The sequence below is a fragment of the Mirounga angustirostris genome, unplaced genomic scaffold (assembly GCF_029215605.1).
Source record: "Mirounga angustirostris isolate CCGP_5_RB_7025 unplaced genomic scaffold, mMirAng1.0.hap1 SCAF_5, whole genome shotgun sequence".
Lineage (NCBI taxonomy): Eukaryota > Metazoa > Chordata > Mammalia > Carnivora > Phocidae > Mirounga > Mirounga angustirostris.
The window spans coordinates 151,367,395-151,384,029 of record NW_026991713.1 but is presented as its reverse complement, the minus strand read 5'-3'; the positions used below and the strand labels follow the sequence as shown (position 1 = coordinate 151,384,029).

The following is a 16,635-nucleotide window of genomic DNA, read 5'->3' as shown; positions in this document are numbered from 1 at the left end:
AAAAAAATGACAGGTTGAACAGCACAGAATTGAAGAGTACAGCTAGCCTCTGTGGCCTGAGTCACTCTGAAGAGCTGTGGTTTCTGAATAAAAACTTGGGTCTTCAACTGATGTCTGCAGAGGCAAGTCAAGAGGTCCGTGCGTGCTCCAAAATTACATGCCAGGCTTGTGTTTGTACACAGGAGTAACATGAGCACTTGCTTGAACGAAATCTATAGTTTTTATCAGGTTCTCAAAGAGGATCAAGATCCAAATAAAGTTAAAAGCTCCTGTTTATCCACCAAGATAAAGACTTTTTAAAAAATTTTTAAAGATTTTATTTATTTGTGTGTGTGTGAGAGAGGGAGAGCGCACCCATGCGGTGGGAAGGAACAGAGGGGTAGGGAGAGGGAAAGGGAGAGGATCCCAAGCAGACTCCCTGCTGAGTGCGAAGCCCCATGCAGGGCTCCATCTCATAACCCTGAGATTATGACCCGAGTCGAAACCAAGAGTCAGAGGTTTAACTGACTGAGCCACCCAGGAGCCCCAGGATAAAAGATTTTATTTATTTATTTATTTGAGACAGAGGGAGCATGAGCAGAGGGCAGAGGCAGAGGGAGAGGGAAAGGGAAAGGGAGAAGCAGACTCCTCACTGAGCAGGGAGCCCCATGTGGAGCTCGATCCCAGGACCCTGAGATCATGACTTGAACTGAAGGCAGACACTTGACCGACTGAGCCACCCAGGCACCCCATTAAAGATTTATTTATTTTGAAGAGAGAGAGAGAGAGGGAGGGAGAGAGGGAGAGAGTGCAAGCAGGAGGAGAGGGAGAAGGAGAGAATCTCAAGCAGATTCCCTGCTGAGCGCAGAGCCTGAATCGGGGCTTGATCTCACAACCCTGAGATTATGACCTGAGCTGAAATCAAGAGTTGGATACTTAACCGAATGAACCACCCAGGTGCCCCCAGGATAAAGACTTTTTAAATGTTCTACAGCCCTCTGCTTCCTAGAGTGGTTATAATGAACCCAGGTGAGCCTTTCCAAGGTGAGGTAAATACTATTGCCATGAGCTTCCACCCTTTGTATCCTGGAACAGTCTCCACACGGGCAGCCACCACTCCACTGTGGTGACATCTGGCCTTTGGACAGGCTTTCATATGGTGTTGCTCTTTCTCCCTCTTTCAGAAGACAGGTTCTGAGTCCCAGTCTCACTATTTATGAGCCATGAGATTGTGGGCAAATCAGTCATTCTAAGTCTCCCATTAGCATACATAAGGAATGGGGTTACGCCGCCGACCTCACAAAGCTGTCATGAGCATTAAGGAGACACATATAAGTAAGCACCAGCACAAAGGAAGTGTTCAGTAAATGTGGTCTCTTCTTCCACGTCCAGGTGTGTGACACTTCTCAAACCGTGTAAGTGAGGAATCTCAAAAGTTGTTCTCATGCTCATGCCATATAATCAACAACTTGTTCTGACATCTCACCAATGTAACTTTTAAAACACCTGGAAAGACATTACTTCCTGAGGAAAATACCATCTCTAAAATTTCAGTGTCAAGAAACGGCATAAAGTTTTAGAAAACATGAATATGTGAAATATGACATGAACAAACTGTACAGTTGACCTTTTCTAAAATGTTCATGGGCATGATCTGTTGGCACAACTGATAGGAAACAATAATCACAGTTTGATTACTTGGGCAATTCCAAGATCTCTATCACTGTAACCTTTTCTGTGTTTCGCCAAAAAAACACCTAACAGACAGGCTATAGTTATCTGAAAACTCTATGAAGGAAGAAAAAGGGCTGGGATACAAATAGTCTCCCAATTATTCTGGCCGATTAAAGAACCTGAAGGAACTTTGCTACTGCTCCTGTGGAAGGACAACTGTTTGACTTGGTCAAGTACTTATCTGCGGATTCATCTAGAGGGCTACTCTCTGGAAGGAGGAGGGAACACTGTTGTCACCTGTTCGATCCCTTAGTCACCCCAACAGCAATTAATACAATAATTTGCATTGAATTTATAAAAAAAGAATCCATTAATTCTGAGTTTAAGTGGAGAATTTTTATACCTTAGCTTATAAAGATTTCACATAACAATTGTTAACTCTTGAGAAGTTATAATCCTCAAACTGCTTTGTTCAGTGGTATATAATTACAGTTCTACCTGTTTATTCAACAAAACATTAATTGTGACGACAGTACATACCTAACGTTTTAGGAATAATCCTTTGGAGGGCTAATTTATTGGATTGCAGCCTGAAAATATGATCTCAATCATTACTTAGCAAAGATGTTTCACTGCAAGAATACAAACATTCTGGCTTTATATGGGCCTTTAATTAGGCTATTTATTTCTTTTCATTACATATTACTTGACAACAAAGATTAATGACAATTGCTAGTATTTACTGAGTCCCTATAATGTGAAAGGTAATCCTATGAGATAATTATTATTTTTTTTAAAGATTTTATTTATTTATTTGAGAGAGAGAATGAGAGACAGAGAGCACAAGAGGGAAGAGGGTCAGAGGGAGAAGCAGACCCCCAGCTGAGCAGGGAGCGCGATGTGGGTCTCGATCCCGGGACTCCAGGATCACGACCTGAGCCGAAGGCAGTCGCTTAACCAACTGAGCCACCCAGGCGCCCTATGAGATAATTATTATGCTCATCTCCATTTTACAGAAGAGAAAATGGAGGCCTCATTAATACAGGGCAGAGCCAGGTGTTGAATCATGGTCTGAGTTAAAGCCTGACCTCATAACACTACATTATTCCAACACGGTAATCAGTAATAGCTAATGGATCAAAGGACTAATTTGCTCCTTTATGCTGCTACTATGAAGTTGAGAAGTCCAAACTGAAGGAAATAAACTAGGATATGACAACACTGCATTTTGGAACATAAACTCCAGCTTATGATTGTTAGGGTGAGCATGGGTTTCCATGAGATAAATAAGCAGGAACAGTTACAACAGAAACAGGGGTGAGGGGGTGCCTGGCTTGCTCAGTCGGAAGAACATGTGACTCCTGATCTCAGGATCATGAGTTCCAGCCCCATGATGGGTGTAGAGATCACTTAAATAAATAAACAACCTTAAAAAAAAAAAAAAAAAAGAAAAATAGCGATGCCTATTTTTGGCACCACAGGTCTCCTTCTGGGGACAACACTATAAACACTGATAGAATACTGCAGACATTTTAAATGTCCAAAGAGTGACTGCACACATCTAGTGACTATGAAATAAAAAGAAATGTGCCCAAATGTAAGCAAGGCAAGGGTCAGAAATGGCAATAAAGAGAAAATATTATGTGCATTTCTTGTAGGTGGCAGAAATTGGCTTTCATTAATACAAGAGAAGCATTTCTGGGCTCTTACCAACTCTTGTCCAAATAGACATTCTTTTTTTTCTTTTTTTTTTAAGATTTTATTTATTTATTTGACAGAGAGAGAGACAGCGAGAGAAGGAACACAAGCAGGGGGAGTGGGAGAGGGAGAAGCAGGCTTCCTGCTGAGCAGGGAGCCCGATGTTGGGGCTCGATCCCAGGACCCCGGGATCATGACCTGAGTCAAAGGCAGACGCTTAACGACTGAGCCACCCAGGCGCCCCTAGACAAACTTTCTTTTTGGAAGGAGTCAGAAATTACTAGGGCAAAGGTAGCTAGCTAGCTCACAGGAGGTTGACTTGCTGCCTGAACTTTGAGGCCACAAGATTTATTGCTCCTTAGTGGTGCTGGGCAAGAGAACACACTAGACAGGTGTCCTGGCTCTCCGTGAGACTGTCCGCTTTCGTTTCTGTTATGTCACATATACTCAACAACCTGTCCTGTGTTAAATGCTGTAGATGTCCAGTAACTTGTGATAAAAATACTGGTTAGCAAGCATACTTCAATTATCTCAGTTTGAGCAGTCTTTGCCTCTCCAAATCAAATCCTGAGCTCCTTGAGATCAGGTATGAAGCCACAGAATTCTAACATTGTTCCTAAAGAAGCTGGCACAAAGATGGGTTCTGGATATTTGTAGATGAAAATCAAATCAACATGTATCTGACTCCCTATGACAGTAACTTCTTTAGAACATCTGACAGAAACACCTGGAAGTTTGGTGAACCTGAATAAGGGTGTCTGAGAGAGAGGCCCAGGAACCTACATTTTCAACAAGCCCCTTAGGAGATTCTTATGCAAACAGAGGTTTGGGGACTAGAGAGCTGTTACATACTAATAAATAAATGTATATACCTAAATATATGTTTCAGACAAGGTATGGGTAAGGTGTGAGCAAAAAATAAAACACTTCTAATCTCATTTCCTCTTCTCTCCAGTACCTCCTCTGTCCAATGCCTGAATCATCCTCCTGGAGCAAAGTTCTAATCCAACAGTTCCTTTGCTCAAAACCTTCTTGACCATAAGAAATTAAAGCTCATATTATAAGCCTGTCATTTAAGAATCTTTATGGCCCGATAACAAATCAACGCAACTTTTTAATGAGGTTTTTTTTTTTTTCCCTAAAGTAGGCTACACGCCGATGGTGGGGCTTGAACTCATGACCTTGAGATCAAGCATCTCATGCTCTATGGACTGAGCCACCTAGAAGCCCCAACACAACTTTTTAATAAGAGCACAAAGTCTGCAGCCAGAATGACTAGTTTCAAATCCCAGCTCCACCAATTCATAGTGGGACCTCAGGCAAGTCACTTAATCTCTGTGCTTCAGTTTCCTCATCTGTCAAATGGGGATATTAATGCCACATTACTGATAGGGGTGTTGATAGGATTAAATGGATATATGCACCACACTCAGAATCGTGCCCAGCACATAAGGGCAACATAAATGTTAGCTATTACTATTAATGATGATTATCTCCTACTACTCATCTAGTCACAGACGACACTTTGGTCCCATCTCTTAATTCCTGCTCCTTGGGCATCTTTCCATATCACACTGTTCCCATCATCTGTAATGCAGCTCCACACCATCACTGGGTCAAAAGTGTTCAAAGGACAAGATCCAAATCCCGTCACTTGAAAGTCTTTAATGAGTAATTCTCCTCACGTCCAAATTAACCCTTCCTGCCTCTGTGCATTAATATAACACTTATTTGTGTATGTTTCTTCACCTCCCAGACTGTAATTTCCCTGGAGAGGCTTGTATACTTAAAACGTTATGTTCTTAGGAACAGAAAGACGTGGGTTCCAAACAGGTCACATTTATTCTCCCTGAGCCTCTATTTCCCATTCATAAGTTCAAGATAATAGTATCTACTCTGAAGGAGGTTTAAATGACAAACTCTATCCATAGGTACTCAAAAGAGTCTATTGAATAATAAGACTTAGTAGCATTAGCGCGAAGCACTAGAGCAGTTTTTCCAACACGTTTATGGAGACAGGCAGGGAAACGCAGAACACATCAGACACCCAGACTGGCTGTTTACAAAACAGCCCCGACAAGAACAAACCAAACCATCTATCTCGGCACGTGCACGCTGTGCCGGCTCTGGGGTGTGCCCGGAGGAGAGAGTAAACCTTCTTCCTATTGGCCTTTCCGAGGGTGACATCAAGACCACCCCCCCAAAGGACCGACCAATGGGCTTTAGCGGGGAGGACCCAACGGCGACAGCTCAGGGCATGACAGCGTTTGGGCTCTTTCTCCACTTCGTCAAAGTTGGGGGGCAGCCGCCCTGGGCACTGACAGGGCCGCCTCCTGCCCCGCCAAATATCCTCCGTTAGACACAACCTGATTCTCATTTACCCCTTTTTATTTTTTCTTTTAAAGAAAACTCCCCTTTTGCACAAGTTCCCATTAGGAGCCATGAGCACGGAACCCCAAGAGCTGGGGTCTAGCCTAACCCCAGGGCGGCTTTTGGGATTTCACTGTCCCTTTTGTGCGCGTCGTTACCCGGTTTTACAACGGGAGCAATCGTTCCGCTTTGGGGCAGGAACTGCCTCGCCCATCAGACCCGAAGCTCAGTCTACCAGGAGCCTGATCAATTCTGAACGCGCAGCCAGCCACAGGCTGCGTCAGGGGCTCCTGCGGCGCGAGCGTCTCTTCGTCCCCCCTCCAAGGTGTATGGAAGCGACACCCCCTCCCGCCCGCCCCGGGGAGGTCCTGGAGCGCCCGGCTCTGACCCGGACCCCCGAGGGGGCGCAGGCGAGGCCCAGCGGCCGGCCGTGCCGACGTCGTGCTCTCGGGAAGGGACGGGGGAAGTTGGCCACCCGGGGGTCCGCGCCCCGTGGCCGGGACCGTGGCTTCTCAGACCCGGGCCTGGGTGGGGAGCCCTGCGCACCTTCTCTGACCCGTCCCCCACAGCCGTCTTCCACACGCCGCCCCGAAATCGAGCCCGGGCCTCCCCCATGCCCTCCCCCGCCAGGCGGGGGCTTACCATTCGGCTCCCTTCGGGCCCACCCGGCCGCCGGCCGCCGGCCGCCTCCCGGACCCCCGCGGAAGCAGAGGAGAAGGCGGCCACTTCACTTCCGGAAATAGCAGAGGACTGACTGAGGAGAAGCGAGGCCCGGGCCCGCGACCATAGAGGAGAAACCTCACTCTTCTCCCAATCCTCTCAACCCCGCGACCTCCCCGCTGCCCAGAGCGGCCACTCCCCGGCCGAGGACTTTGGCGCATGCGTGCCACCTCTGGTCCCGCCCTTTACTCTCCAGGGACAGACCTAGGTCCGTAGCGTTAGACCCCGAGGGTGAGGCTGGTGTCTGGGTCGGGTCGTCCCGGTGGGCTATTTCTGTGTCTGGAGGAAACAGCTTTACCCAAAAATTAGAATTATAAGATCGCACTGTAGTCCCCATAATTTTTTTTTTTTTTGCCTTCGTATCTCATGCAGAAAAATCCCAGGACCTTGGCTGAAGTTCCATTTGCAGTATTAAGAACCAGAATTAAAATGACTTTATCACTAATGTTTTTCTCCCAATGTCTTGGTCCGTTGAGAACGCATGCTGATTATCTGTTTTAAACCACTGGCCTGGAGGTTGATAAACTGATCATTTGGGATGACATTTTTCCCGCCTACAGATCAAATTGGCAAAGAATTAAAAGACTGGTCCTGTGATAGTGCAGAGAGAGTGTGAACTCATTTTCTGGAGAATAATTTGGCACTAGGTGTCAGCGTGTGTGTGTGTGGTAAAAGATACATAACATAAAGTTTACCATTTTAGCCATTTTTTAAGTGTACAATTCAGTGGCATTAAGTACATTCACATGGTTGTGCATCCATCTCCAGGACTTTTTCACCTTCCCATACTGAAACCCCATACTTGTTAAACGTTTAATAGCAACCCATCCTCCCCACCCACCCCCCTTTCTCTCTAGCTTCTGGGAACCACCCTTCTATTTTTGTGAATCTTACTACTCTAGGTACCTCCTATGAATGGAATCACACCTTATTTGTCTTTTTGTGATGGGCTTATTTCATTTAGCATGATATCCTCAAAGTTTATCTACCTTGTAGCATGTGTTGGAATTTCCTTCCTAAGGTTGAATAATATTCCATTCTAAGTATATAGACTTTCTGTTTACCTATTCATCTGTTGATGGACACTGGGTTGCTTCCACCCTTTGGCTATTATGAATAGTGCTCCTTAGAACATGGGTGTGCAAATACCTATTCAAGCCTCTGCTTTCAATGTTTTTTTTTTGGTGTATGCCCAGAAATGGAATTGCTGCATTATATGATAATTCTATTTTTAATTTTTTAGGAATCCCCATACTGTTGTCCACAGTGGCCACACCATTTTACACTCCCACCAACAGCACGCAAGGATTTTGACTTTTTAACTTAAGGGATGTGAAAGTTCATCTCATATGGTTTTGATTCGCATTAGTGATGTTGAGCATCTTTTCGTGTGTTTATTGGCCATTCGTATACCTTCTTTGGGGAAATGTTTATACAAGTCCTTTGTCTATTTTTCAATCAGATTTTTTTGTCATTGAATTGTGGGAGTTCTTTATATATTAATGATATTAACCCCCATCAGATATATGATTTCTCCCATTCCATGGGTTGACTTTTTACTTTGTTGATAGAATCCTTTCATTCACAAATATTTTAAGTTTTAATGTAGTCCCATTCATCTATTTTTTCTTTTGTTATGTGTCCTTTGGGTATCATATTTGAAAAAAAATCATTGCGAAATCCAGTATTAGGAAGTTTTTGCCTTATGTTTTATGCTAACAATCTTATAGTTTCATGAACTCTTACGTTTAGATGTTTGACCTATTTTGAGTTAATTTTTATATGGTATATAGTAAGGATCCAATTTCATTATTTGCATGTGGATATCTAGTGTTTCCAGTACTATTGTCGAAAAGACTGTTCTTTTCCCATTGAATGATCTCTGCATACTTGCTATAAATCATATGTCCATTTATGCAAAGGCTTATTTTGGGGGTCTCTATTTCACTGGTTTCTAGATCTTTCTTTATGCCAATACCACTCTGTTTTGATTACTATAGCTTTGTAGTAAGTTTTATTATTTTTTAAATTACTTAAATTTATTTAAGTTACTTAAAATTTAAATTTAAGTGGCCATATGTGTCTAGTACTTTCTGTATTAGACTTTTTAAGCTGAAACAAGAAGGCAGAGATATTTCAAGCCTGAAATTTGACTACCTATCATATTTTTCTCTTTCCCATTCCATCTGAACTCTAGAATTCACATTCACTCCTTGCTGTTCATACTAGGGATAGTGAACATGATTACCTATATGTAAATTTCCATTGCATGAGGCAAGGGAAATGAACTTTGTGGAGGGAAGTGGTAGGGAAAATATGTCCAGACTCTTTTGTGTTCTTTAGAGTACTTAATACTTCTTTTTGGGGGAAAATGGTTATCTTTTTTTCCAAAAACATATGAATTTTGTACTCAATAAATCTCAAACTAAGAGGTGTGAATGCAGGGGAATTGTGACAAGTCAGAACTCTAATCATATCTTACATTTATTTATACAGTACTCTATAATTCACAAACACTATCACCAATTATCTTCAACCTTATCTGGTGAATGAGAAAATTGAGGTTTAGGAAGGTTGAATACATTCCAGACCTAAATAATGGCAGACCTAGCCTTTGAAAGCAGGCCTTCTAATCAACTTCAGAGTCGGCTTTTGCGAAAGATTAAAGTGAATTCATTCACTCAACCTATGTTTATTGAGCATCTACTGTGCATCAACACCGTTGTAGGCTCTGAGGATCTATGGTATACTCCCAACCAACCAAAACAGCAAGATCTCATCTATTTCGTTCCCCAGTCCCATTGACTAGTGCGGTAGATAAAGGTCTCAACTTTGCATGCTCTTCACCTCTCTTAAGTAACCCTCCTTCCTATTTTTCTTCTTCTCCACCCCCCGCCCCCCCCCCCCATTATTCTTATTGCAGCACCGGGCTCTTTCTCTTCATAGCGCTGATTGTGTTTCGAAGCGGCAAGTTTGATTCCTGCCTGACTTTCCCCTTTTACCCCAAGTTAAGCTCCAACGGGGTCAGGGACTTTGTCTCCTTTGTAAATCACTGTATCCCCATCCGTTTCAGAGTGCCTGGCACATAATATTGCCAGGGAATATTTACTCACCAACTGGGTGTCAAGACATAGACATTTCTGGGGCGCCTGGGTGGCTCAGTTGGTTAAGCGACTGCCTTCGGCTCAGGTCATGATCCTGGAGTCCCGGGATCGAGTCCCGCATCGGGCTCCCTGCTCAGTAGGGAGTCTGCTTCTCCCTCTGACCCGCCTCCCTCTCATGCTCTCTGTCTCTTATTCTCTCTCTCTCAAATAAATAAATAAATAAAAATCTTAAAAAAAAAAAGACATAGACATTTCTTCGGAAGTTAGGGTCTCACGTCTGACCCCGCCAGCTAGACCAAGTCTTGGGGATTCCCATAGCCACGCCCTCCTCTGTCCCTGGAAGGAGGGAAAGGAGCCAGCCTGGCTCCGCCCCCGTCGCTGACGCAGGCTCACGTGATGCGCGCCGGCGCGCGCTGTTTCCGGAAGTCGCCGCCGCGGTCTCTGCCGCTGCTACCTCCGCTGCTACTGCCGTCTCCGTGGAACTTTGCGAGTAGAACGGCTGAGGCGGGCCGGGGTGGGGCCGGGGTTCCGGCCGCTCTGCAGAATGGAGATAATCAGGAGCAGTGCGTGTCCTCCGTGCACCTCCCCGAGCCCCACGGCCCCCCTCACCTGGCCTGCTAGGCCCAGACCAGGGCCGGTTTGCTTGGCGGGGCCTGGGACTGAGGCAGCCCCCCAGGGGTTTGCTTCCCCTTAAGTCTGTGAGCTTTGGGGGGCCCTGTCCCTCTCTGTCCCGTGCACCCCTAGGGGCCTTGTCCTCCTGCCCGGGCATCCCCCAGGGCCGTGTGCCTCTGTGGCCCATGTGCTTCTGTGGCCCGAGCACCCCCCCCCGGGCTTGCCCTCCTAAGGCCCAGCACCCACTCGGGACTTGACCCCCTCCAACCGTGCACCCGTCGGGGACTTGATGCCTTCCGTCTTGTTTATCTCTCTAGGACTTGTTCTCCTCCTCCTGCCCGAGGTCTCAGGATCTCCCCAGCCCTTCTTTCCTCTCCTGTTAGGAGCTCTTGGGCAGGAAGCCAGGCCACCGTCTCTGAGCCTCTTCTCGGTTTCTCCGCAGATTTTAAGAGTAATCTTCACAAAGTGTACCAGGCCATAGAGGAGGCCGACTTCTTCGCCATCGATGGGGAGTTTTCAGGTATCCCTCCCTTGCAAACTGGGGGCTAGCAATGCATAGCTAAGGCTCCTCCTGACCCTCTGACCCCCTGCCTGCTGGCCACTTCTCCCTGTTTGTGGCCTTGGGCGTGGTAGGAGTCTCTCGTTTCCTCTTACACGTTTCAAAGGCCTGGAAGAGGTGCGGTGGGTTTGTGATTGTTCGAGCTCTGAGGGTTACAGATCGAGATCATGGTTTTGGTGCGGCTTAAACTGTGACATGCACGTGGTAGGGTAAAGGTCACGTTTTTTTGTGTGTTTATGGTGAAATATGCATAACATAAACCTTTTTTTTTTAGATTTTATTTATTTATTTGACAGAGAGAGACACAGTGAGAGAGAGAACACAAGCAGGGGGAGTGGGAGAGGGAGAAGCAGGCTTCCCGTGGAGTAGGGAGTCCCATGCGGGGCTCTATTCCCAGCACTCTGGGATCATGACCTGAGTGGAAAGCAGACGCTTGATGACTGAACCACCCAGGCACCCCTATTTTAACCCTCTTGAAGTGTTTTTTATAGTTCAGTGGCATTAAGCACATTCACATCATCTTGCATCCCTCTCCAGAACTTTTTCGTTCTCCCGAACTGAAGCTCTGTATCAGTTGGAGAGTAACTCCATTTTTCCCTCCCCACTGCCTCTGGCAGCTATTATTTCTGTCTCTATGAATTTGACTGTTTTAGGCACTTTCTATAAGTGGATTTGTAAAATATTTTTCTTTTGTGATTGACTTTAAGGTCAGGTTCTTGCAGGTAAATGAAGGCATTTCTTTATGCATTAGTGGAAGTGTTCATTGCATAGCTCAGCATGGGTGTGTATGTGTGTGTCACACTTTGTCAACACTTACAATTGCAAAGTTTATTTTCCCTTGGATAAAAAACTAATTTCTGAGTTGTTGAAGTCAGTATGAACAATTGGTGTAGATACCCACTTTTGCTACCTGATTTTATGTGTTTAAAAAACTTAAGCCTTTTTGAAGGAATCCATGCTCGGGTAAATATGATACTTACCTTTAAGCATGAGGTTTCTAGTTGGAGTCAGTTCCCTGGGAAGCTCGGTTTTCACCAGAAATAATTTTTCTCTTTGACCTTCAAAATTCCTTTGTTGTGTAAATATTACTCCAAACTGTTGATCAAGACTGGTACTCTAACAATAATATACTTCAGGATTCTTGGATGTCGAATTATGCATTAATCCTTTTGAAAGCAACAGAACTTATTTAATCACAGAGATTGCTTTCTTAAATCATTATTGTGTTTCGAAACCTATTTTAGACACTAGCACTGCCTATTATCAAATTAAAGCATTCTCATCTCTAAATTCATTATTACAGTGTTTAGCTTGGTGGCCAGTGAAATTAATTCTCATTTTGAAAAAGTGAAGTAAGGAGCATTTCTGATTAATTTTGATTCATAAGAATATGAAATTGCACGCCATTGAATAGTTGACTGATGTTTTTACATGACTGTTAAAAAAAAGTTTATTTCTTAAAATTAGGAATCAGTGATGGACCTTCAGTCACTGCATTGACAAATGGTTTTGACACTCCAGAAGAAAGGTATCAGAAGCTTAAAAAGGTAAGTGGATGTGCTCGAACATCTTCTTTCCCCCCCCACATTGGTCTTCCTTATGTTGAATTATAAAGAAATGTTTTCATTAAACTTGCACGTTAACTTCTCTACCCCCGCTGTGAAATGATATTTTAGTAATGTTAAAAATAACAGCAAAAATAATTGTTTGCTGGAAAACATTTTGGGGAAGGTTTAGTATTTTCAGTGTTAATGTGATTTGTAGGGAATACGATGTAGTTATTTTAATCATTTGGAAATAGGCCCAATGTGATGCTCTGGTTGGTGGATAGGGGCTTAATTGGGAAAAGTATTAAGAAACATTAATTAATGTAAATTAATAATGCTTCTGATACATAATGTGTAATCTGTTGTAATCAGAAGTATTCTACTAAAAGTCAAATTGAGTAGTTAGAAAGCCCATCTGATTGAGAGTACTCTTGCTCACGTTGAATATACAACACTGATTTGACAGGTGTTTTGTTTCCCTTTTCCAGCATTCCATGGACTTTTTGCTGTTTCAGTTTGGCCTTTGCACTTTTAAGTATGACCACACAGATTCAAAGTAGGTTGTTTTAATAAGCGGCGGATTTCTTTTTTCCTGGTGTAATGTAACCTACTAAGTCTCCTTTTGTCATCTTTTCTGCAGGTATATAACAAAGTCATTTAACTTCTATGTGTTCCCGAAACCCTTCAATAGATCCTCACCAGATGTCAAGTTTGTTTGTCAGGTGGGTAGCATAATTGATCGTCTTCTGTTACGAAGTGCTGATGAGACAGTGTGGAAATGTGGAATCAGAATTCTTTTTAAAATTTGATGCTACCACTGACTGGGTTTTTAGCAAACCATTTCACCTCTCCGACTTTCAGTTTTAGGGTGGCAAATTAATGACACTGCTCTTTTCCTCTTTCCTTTAGAATCAGGGTAAGAGCAAGAGACAGGCAGATGGAAACCAGAACATGAGGTTTATTATTAGCAAAGCTGACTTGGGGAACATGGCTTTGTAATGTGTTTCTGTTGGGGACTTTTAATATCTTACCCCTGACTTGAACCTACAGATCAGGTCCTTCAGGCTTCTTCCCACCCCATTCTCTTTATACTCATCTCCAAGGGTAGAGCTTTATTTTCTAGAGGAGCAGAGTATGTGTGTATCCTGTTTAAAAAAAGAGAACCCAGAAGGGGCTAAAGTCATATGCTCATTTCTGTTTCCCTCGTTCCCTAGTGAAGAAAGAGAGTCCACAGTTTCCTCCTGAGGAGGATAGGGCATACTTTATGAGCCAAGGTAAGGATTCAGGGAGGTTGCCCTTTAGAACATCGCCTTTAGAGTTGTAGCTCATCTGGTAGACCTCAGTAAATATCAGTTTCCTCTTTCTGTTTTCTTAATAATCTATTATAAAGGATAAGGAGGATGTGAATAAGTGGTGTAGTGTATGGATATGTGATTAGAGACAAGGGATGATCTTTTTTCCCTTAGAATCTTGTGTCCTTGCTTCTCTCTCAGCAAAGTTAGTTCATTTGAGTCTTGCCATTCTTCCCTTCTGCGTGTAAGGAGTAATGAGGTTAAGAAAGCCTGGAGGGTAGGCTTCTGAGTGACTGAGCCATGCCAGATTCTTTCTGTAATAAGGCAAGTGAAATTACAAGTTAATCATATGCCTGGGGCTGAAGAGGAAAGGTGAGGGTAATTTTGGTTTTATAACCTGGTTTCTTAAATTAGCCAGTAGGTCTTTATTCTGCATTCAGTTAATAGCTATTTACGAATTACCTTAGTAGGGGATACTAATTAAACAGTATTTGTAGATTCCTACTGAGGGAAAAAAAAAGGCTCCGTTTGGCAATTTGTGTGGATAAAGTTTTCCAGCAATACCAGGAGAAGACAGAAATGTAAGTGGGTTCCGTGACGTTGGCTGGGCGTCAGTTGGGCAAAAGTAGACATTGGCAATGAGACATCTTAGGGATGATGCTTTGTTCTAAATACCAACACAAGTACAGATACTCTAGCTATGCAATGGAAGTGGATCAGAAGAACTCTGGCTGTCGTACAAAGCTATTCTGTGGCCACACCTGGAATACTCAGTGCAATTCTAGTTGCCAGCCACTCCTTAAGAAACAAACAAAAAAAGATATGATAGATTTGAACAGGCCAGAGACTCATGTCTAAAGTGGACAATGGGGGGCACCTGGGTGGCTCAGTTGGTTAAGCGTCTGACTCTTGGTTTCGGCTCGGGTCATGATCTCAGGGTCATGAGATTGAGCCCCGAGTCAGGCTCCACACTCAGCATGGAGTCTGCTTGTCCCTCTGCTCCCCACTCCCTCTCCCCTGCTCGCATACATGTGTGCTCACGTGCTCTCTAGCTCTCTCTCAAATAAATAAAAAAATAAAATCTTAAAAAATCAACGGTAAAATGGACAATGGGATAAACATTACAATTTTTTTAGTCTGGAAAAGCAAAGTCAGAGAAAAGGCTTAGACTTAGTATGTAAACTTGTGAATTGTATGGATAAGGTGAACGATAATATCTTTGAATTTTGTTTTGTTTTTTTCCTCCATCCAAGGTGGTTTCTGTTTTGTTTAAAATTCTAGGACTGGGGCGCCTGGGTGGCTCAGTCATTAAGCGTCTGCCTTCGGCTCAGGTCATGATCCCGGGGTCCTAGGATCGAGCCCCTCGTCGGGCTCCCTGCTCCGTGGGAAGCCTGCTTCTCCCTCTCCCACTCCCCCTGCTTGTGTTCCCTCTCTCACTGTCAAATAAATAAAAATAAAATCTTTAAAAAAATAAATAAAATTGTAGGACTGTTGGGACACCTGGGTGGCTCAGTCGGTTAAGTGTCTGCCTTTGGCTCAGGTCATGATCCAAGGGTCCTGGGATCAAGTCCCACATCAGGCTTCAGTCCCACATTGGGCTCATTGCTCAGCAGGGAGCCTGCTTCTCCCTCTGCCTGCTGCTCACCCTGTTTGTGTACGCGTGCTCTCTCTCTCTCTCTGACAAATAAATAAAATCTTAAAAAAATAATAAAATTCTAGGACTGCAGCAGAGTTGCATCTTATAAGGAAGTTAGCTTCTAAAGTCAGAGAGTGGGGTGAAAATTGTGTCTAGGCAAAAATCACTCTTGTACAGCTCTTCTCACCCTTAAAATAGGTAGGGCTGGGGAGTAGAGCAACGTGTAATAGGCTCTTTGTAAAATAAGTGTCTGTACACATAGTGAGATGCTCACACACTAGGCAGGATATGGAAGAACGGGCGGACTCAGAACCTCACACACTTCCAGGGAGTGTACCCAGCCAGCGGGATGGGAGGCATTTACATTACTTAAAAAAATTTTTTTGAGCACAGTTAATAAATAATATTACATTAGTTTCAGGTGTACGACATAGTGATTCAACATTTCTGTATGTCATGCTGTGTTCACAAGTGTAGCTATCACCTGTCACCACCTGTACGAGACTATGAAAATATTATGTTCCTGATGCTGTATCTTTTGTTCCCATGACTTACTCATTCCATGACTAGCACCCTGTACCTTCCACTCCCCTTTACCCATTTTGCCCATCCCCTTCCCTCTTTCCCCTCTGGCAACCATCAGTTTGTTCTCTGTATTTTAGGCATTTACATTGTTTTCATCTCTTTTTGTTCTCTTTTTTTCTAGCTTAGCATCAAATGTTTAATTCGTTGAAGATAAAAAATAAATGATTGTGAAATATCAAAACATTGCTGCTATTTGTAGAGTAATTGAGTTTTTTAAAAATATCCTCTTCCATCTCCTTCCCTGTTTCACTCCTCTTTCCTAACTTTTTTTTTAAGGATTTTGTTTCTTTATTTATGAGCGAGAGAGAGAGCACAAGCGGGGAGGAGGGGCAGAGGTAGAGGGAGAAGCAAGCTTCTCATTGAGCAGGGAGCCCAACTCGGGGTTCGATCCCAGGACCCTGGGATCATGACCTGACCCAAAGGCAGACAGTTAACCAACTGAGCCACCCAGGTGCCCCTCCTTTTTCCTAACTTTTATATACTTGTATACATACACAGTTTTCCTCCACTTATGATGGTGGCATGTCCCAATAAACCCACTGTAAGTTGAAAACATTGTAAAACTGCTTTTAATACTCCTGACCCGCTGAACATCATAGATAGCCTACCCTACCGTGAATGTGCTCAGGACACTTACATTAGCCTGTTCTTGGGCAAAATTATCTAACACAAAGCCTGTTTTGTAATATAATGTTAAAAGTCTCATGTCATTTATTGAATACCATATTGAAAGTAAAACGTAGGATGGTTGTATGCGTGGGGCGCCTGGCTGGCTCAGTCTGGAGCATGCAACTTTTGATCTCGGAGTTGTGAGTTTGAGCCCCATGATGGGTTAAAAATGACATCTTTAAAAAGAAAA

General features: G+C 43.6%; 2 protein-coding genes and 1 long non-coding RNA gene across 14 annotated transcripts in view; 2 read left to right on the top strand and 1 right to left on the bottom strand.

Annotated features, from left to right (window-relative positions):
* BFAR (bifunctional apoptosis regulator) overlaps positions 1–9,703 on the bottom strand; it is a 31,908-nt gene extending 22,205 nt beyond the window's left edge. For 3 of the 5 annotated variants that reach the window (XM_064592576.1, XM_045875012.3, XM_045875013.3), the window contains exon 1: positions 6,364–6,588. The gene's annotated coding sequence lies outside the window, so the exon portion shown is untranslated. Of the gene's footprint in view, positions 1–6,363; positions 6,590–9,554 lie in introns of those variants that run through there. The other 2 variants (XM_064592575.1, XM_054507519.2) reach the window with 2 other exon arrangements.
* A 93-nt stretch (positions 9,704–9,796) lies between these two features.
* The window catches only part of PARN (poly(A)-specific ribonuclease), a 305,400-nt gene continuing 298,561 nt past the window's right edge, over positions 9,797–16,635 (top strand). For 7 of the 8 annotated variants that reach the window (XR_010411849.1, XR_010411850.1, XM_054507517.2 and 4 more), the window contains exons 1-5: positions 9,797–10,108; positions 10,475–10,677; positions 12,184–12,263; positions 12,752–12,819; positions 12,904–12,985. Coding sequence is in view for 6 of the 8 variants with exons in the window: in XM_054507517.2 (XP_054363492.2) it covers positions 9,942–10,108; positions 10,475–10,677; positions 12,184–12,263; positions 12,752–12,819; positions 12,904–12,985 (600 nt within the window). In the remaining 2 variants the exon portion in view is untranslated. The remainder of the gene's footprint in view (positions 10,109–10,474; positions 10,678–12,183; positions 12,264–12,751; positions 12,820–12,903; positions 12,986–16,635) is intronic. The other variant, XM_045875009.3, reaches the window with a different exon arrangement.
* On the top strand, positions 12,992–15,035 carry LOC135364535 (uncharacterized). Its single transcript, XR_010411854.1, has 2 exons — positions 12,992–14,136; positions 14,837–15,035. It is a non-coding gene; the product is annotated as an uncharacterized LOC135364535 (long non-coding RNA).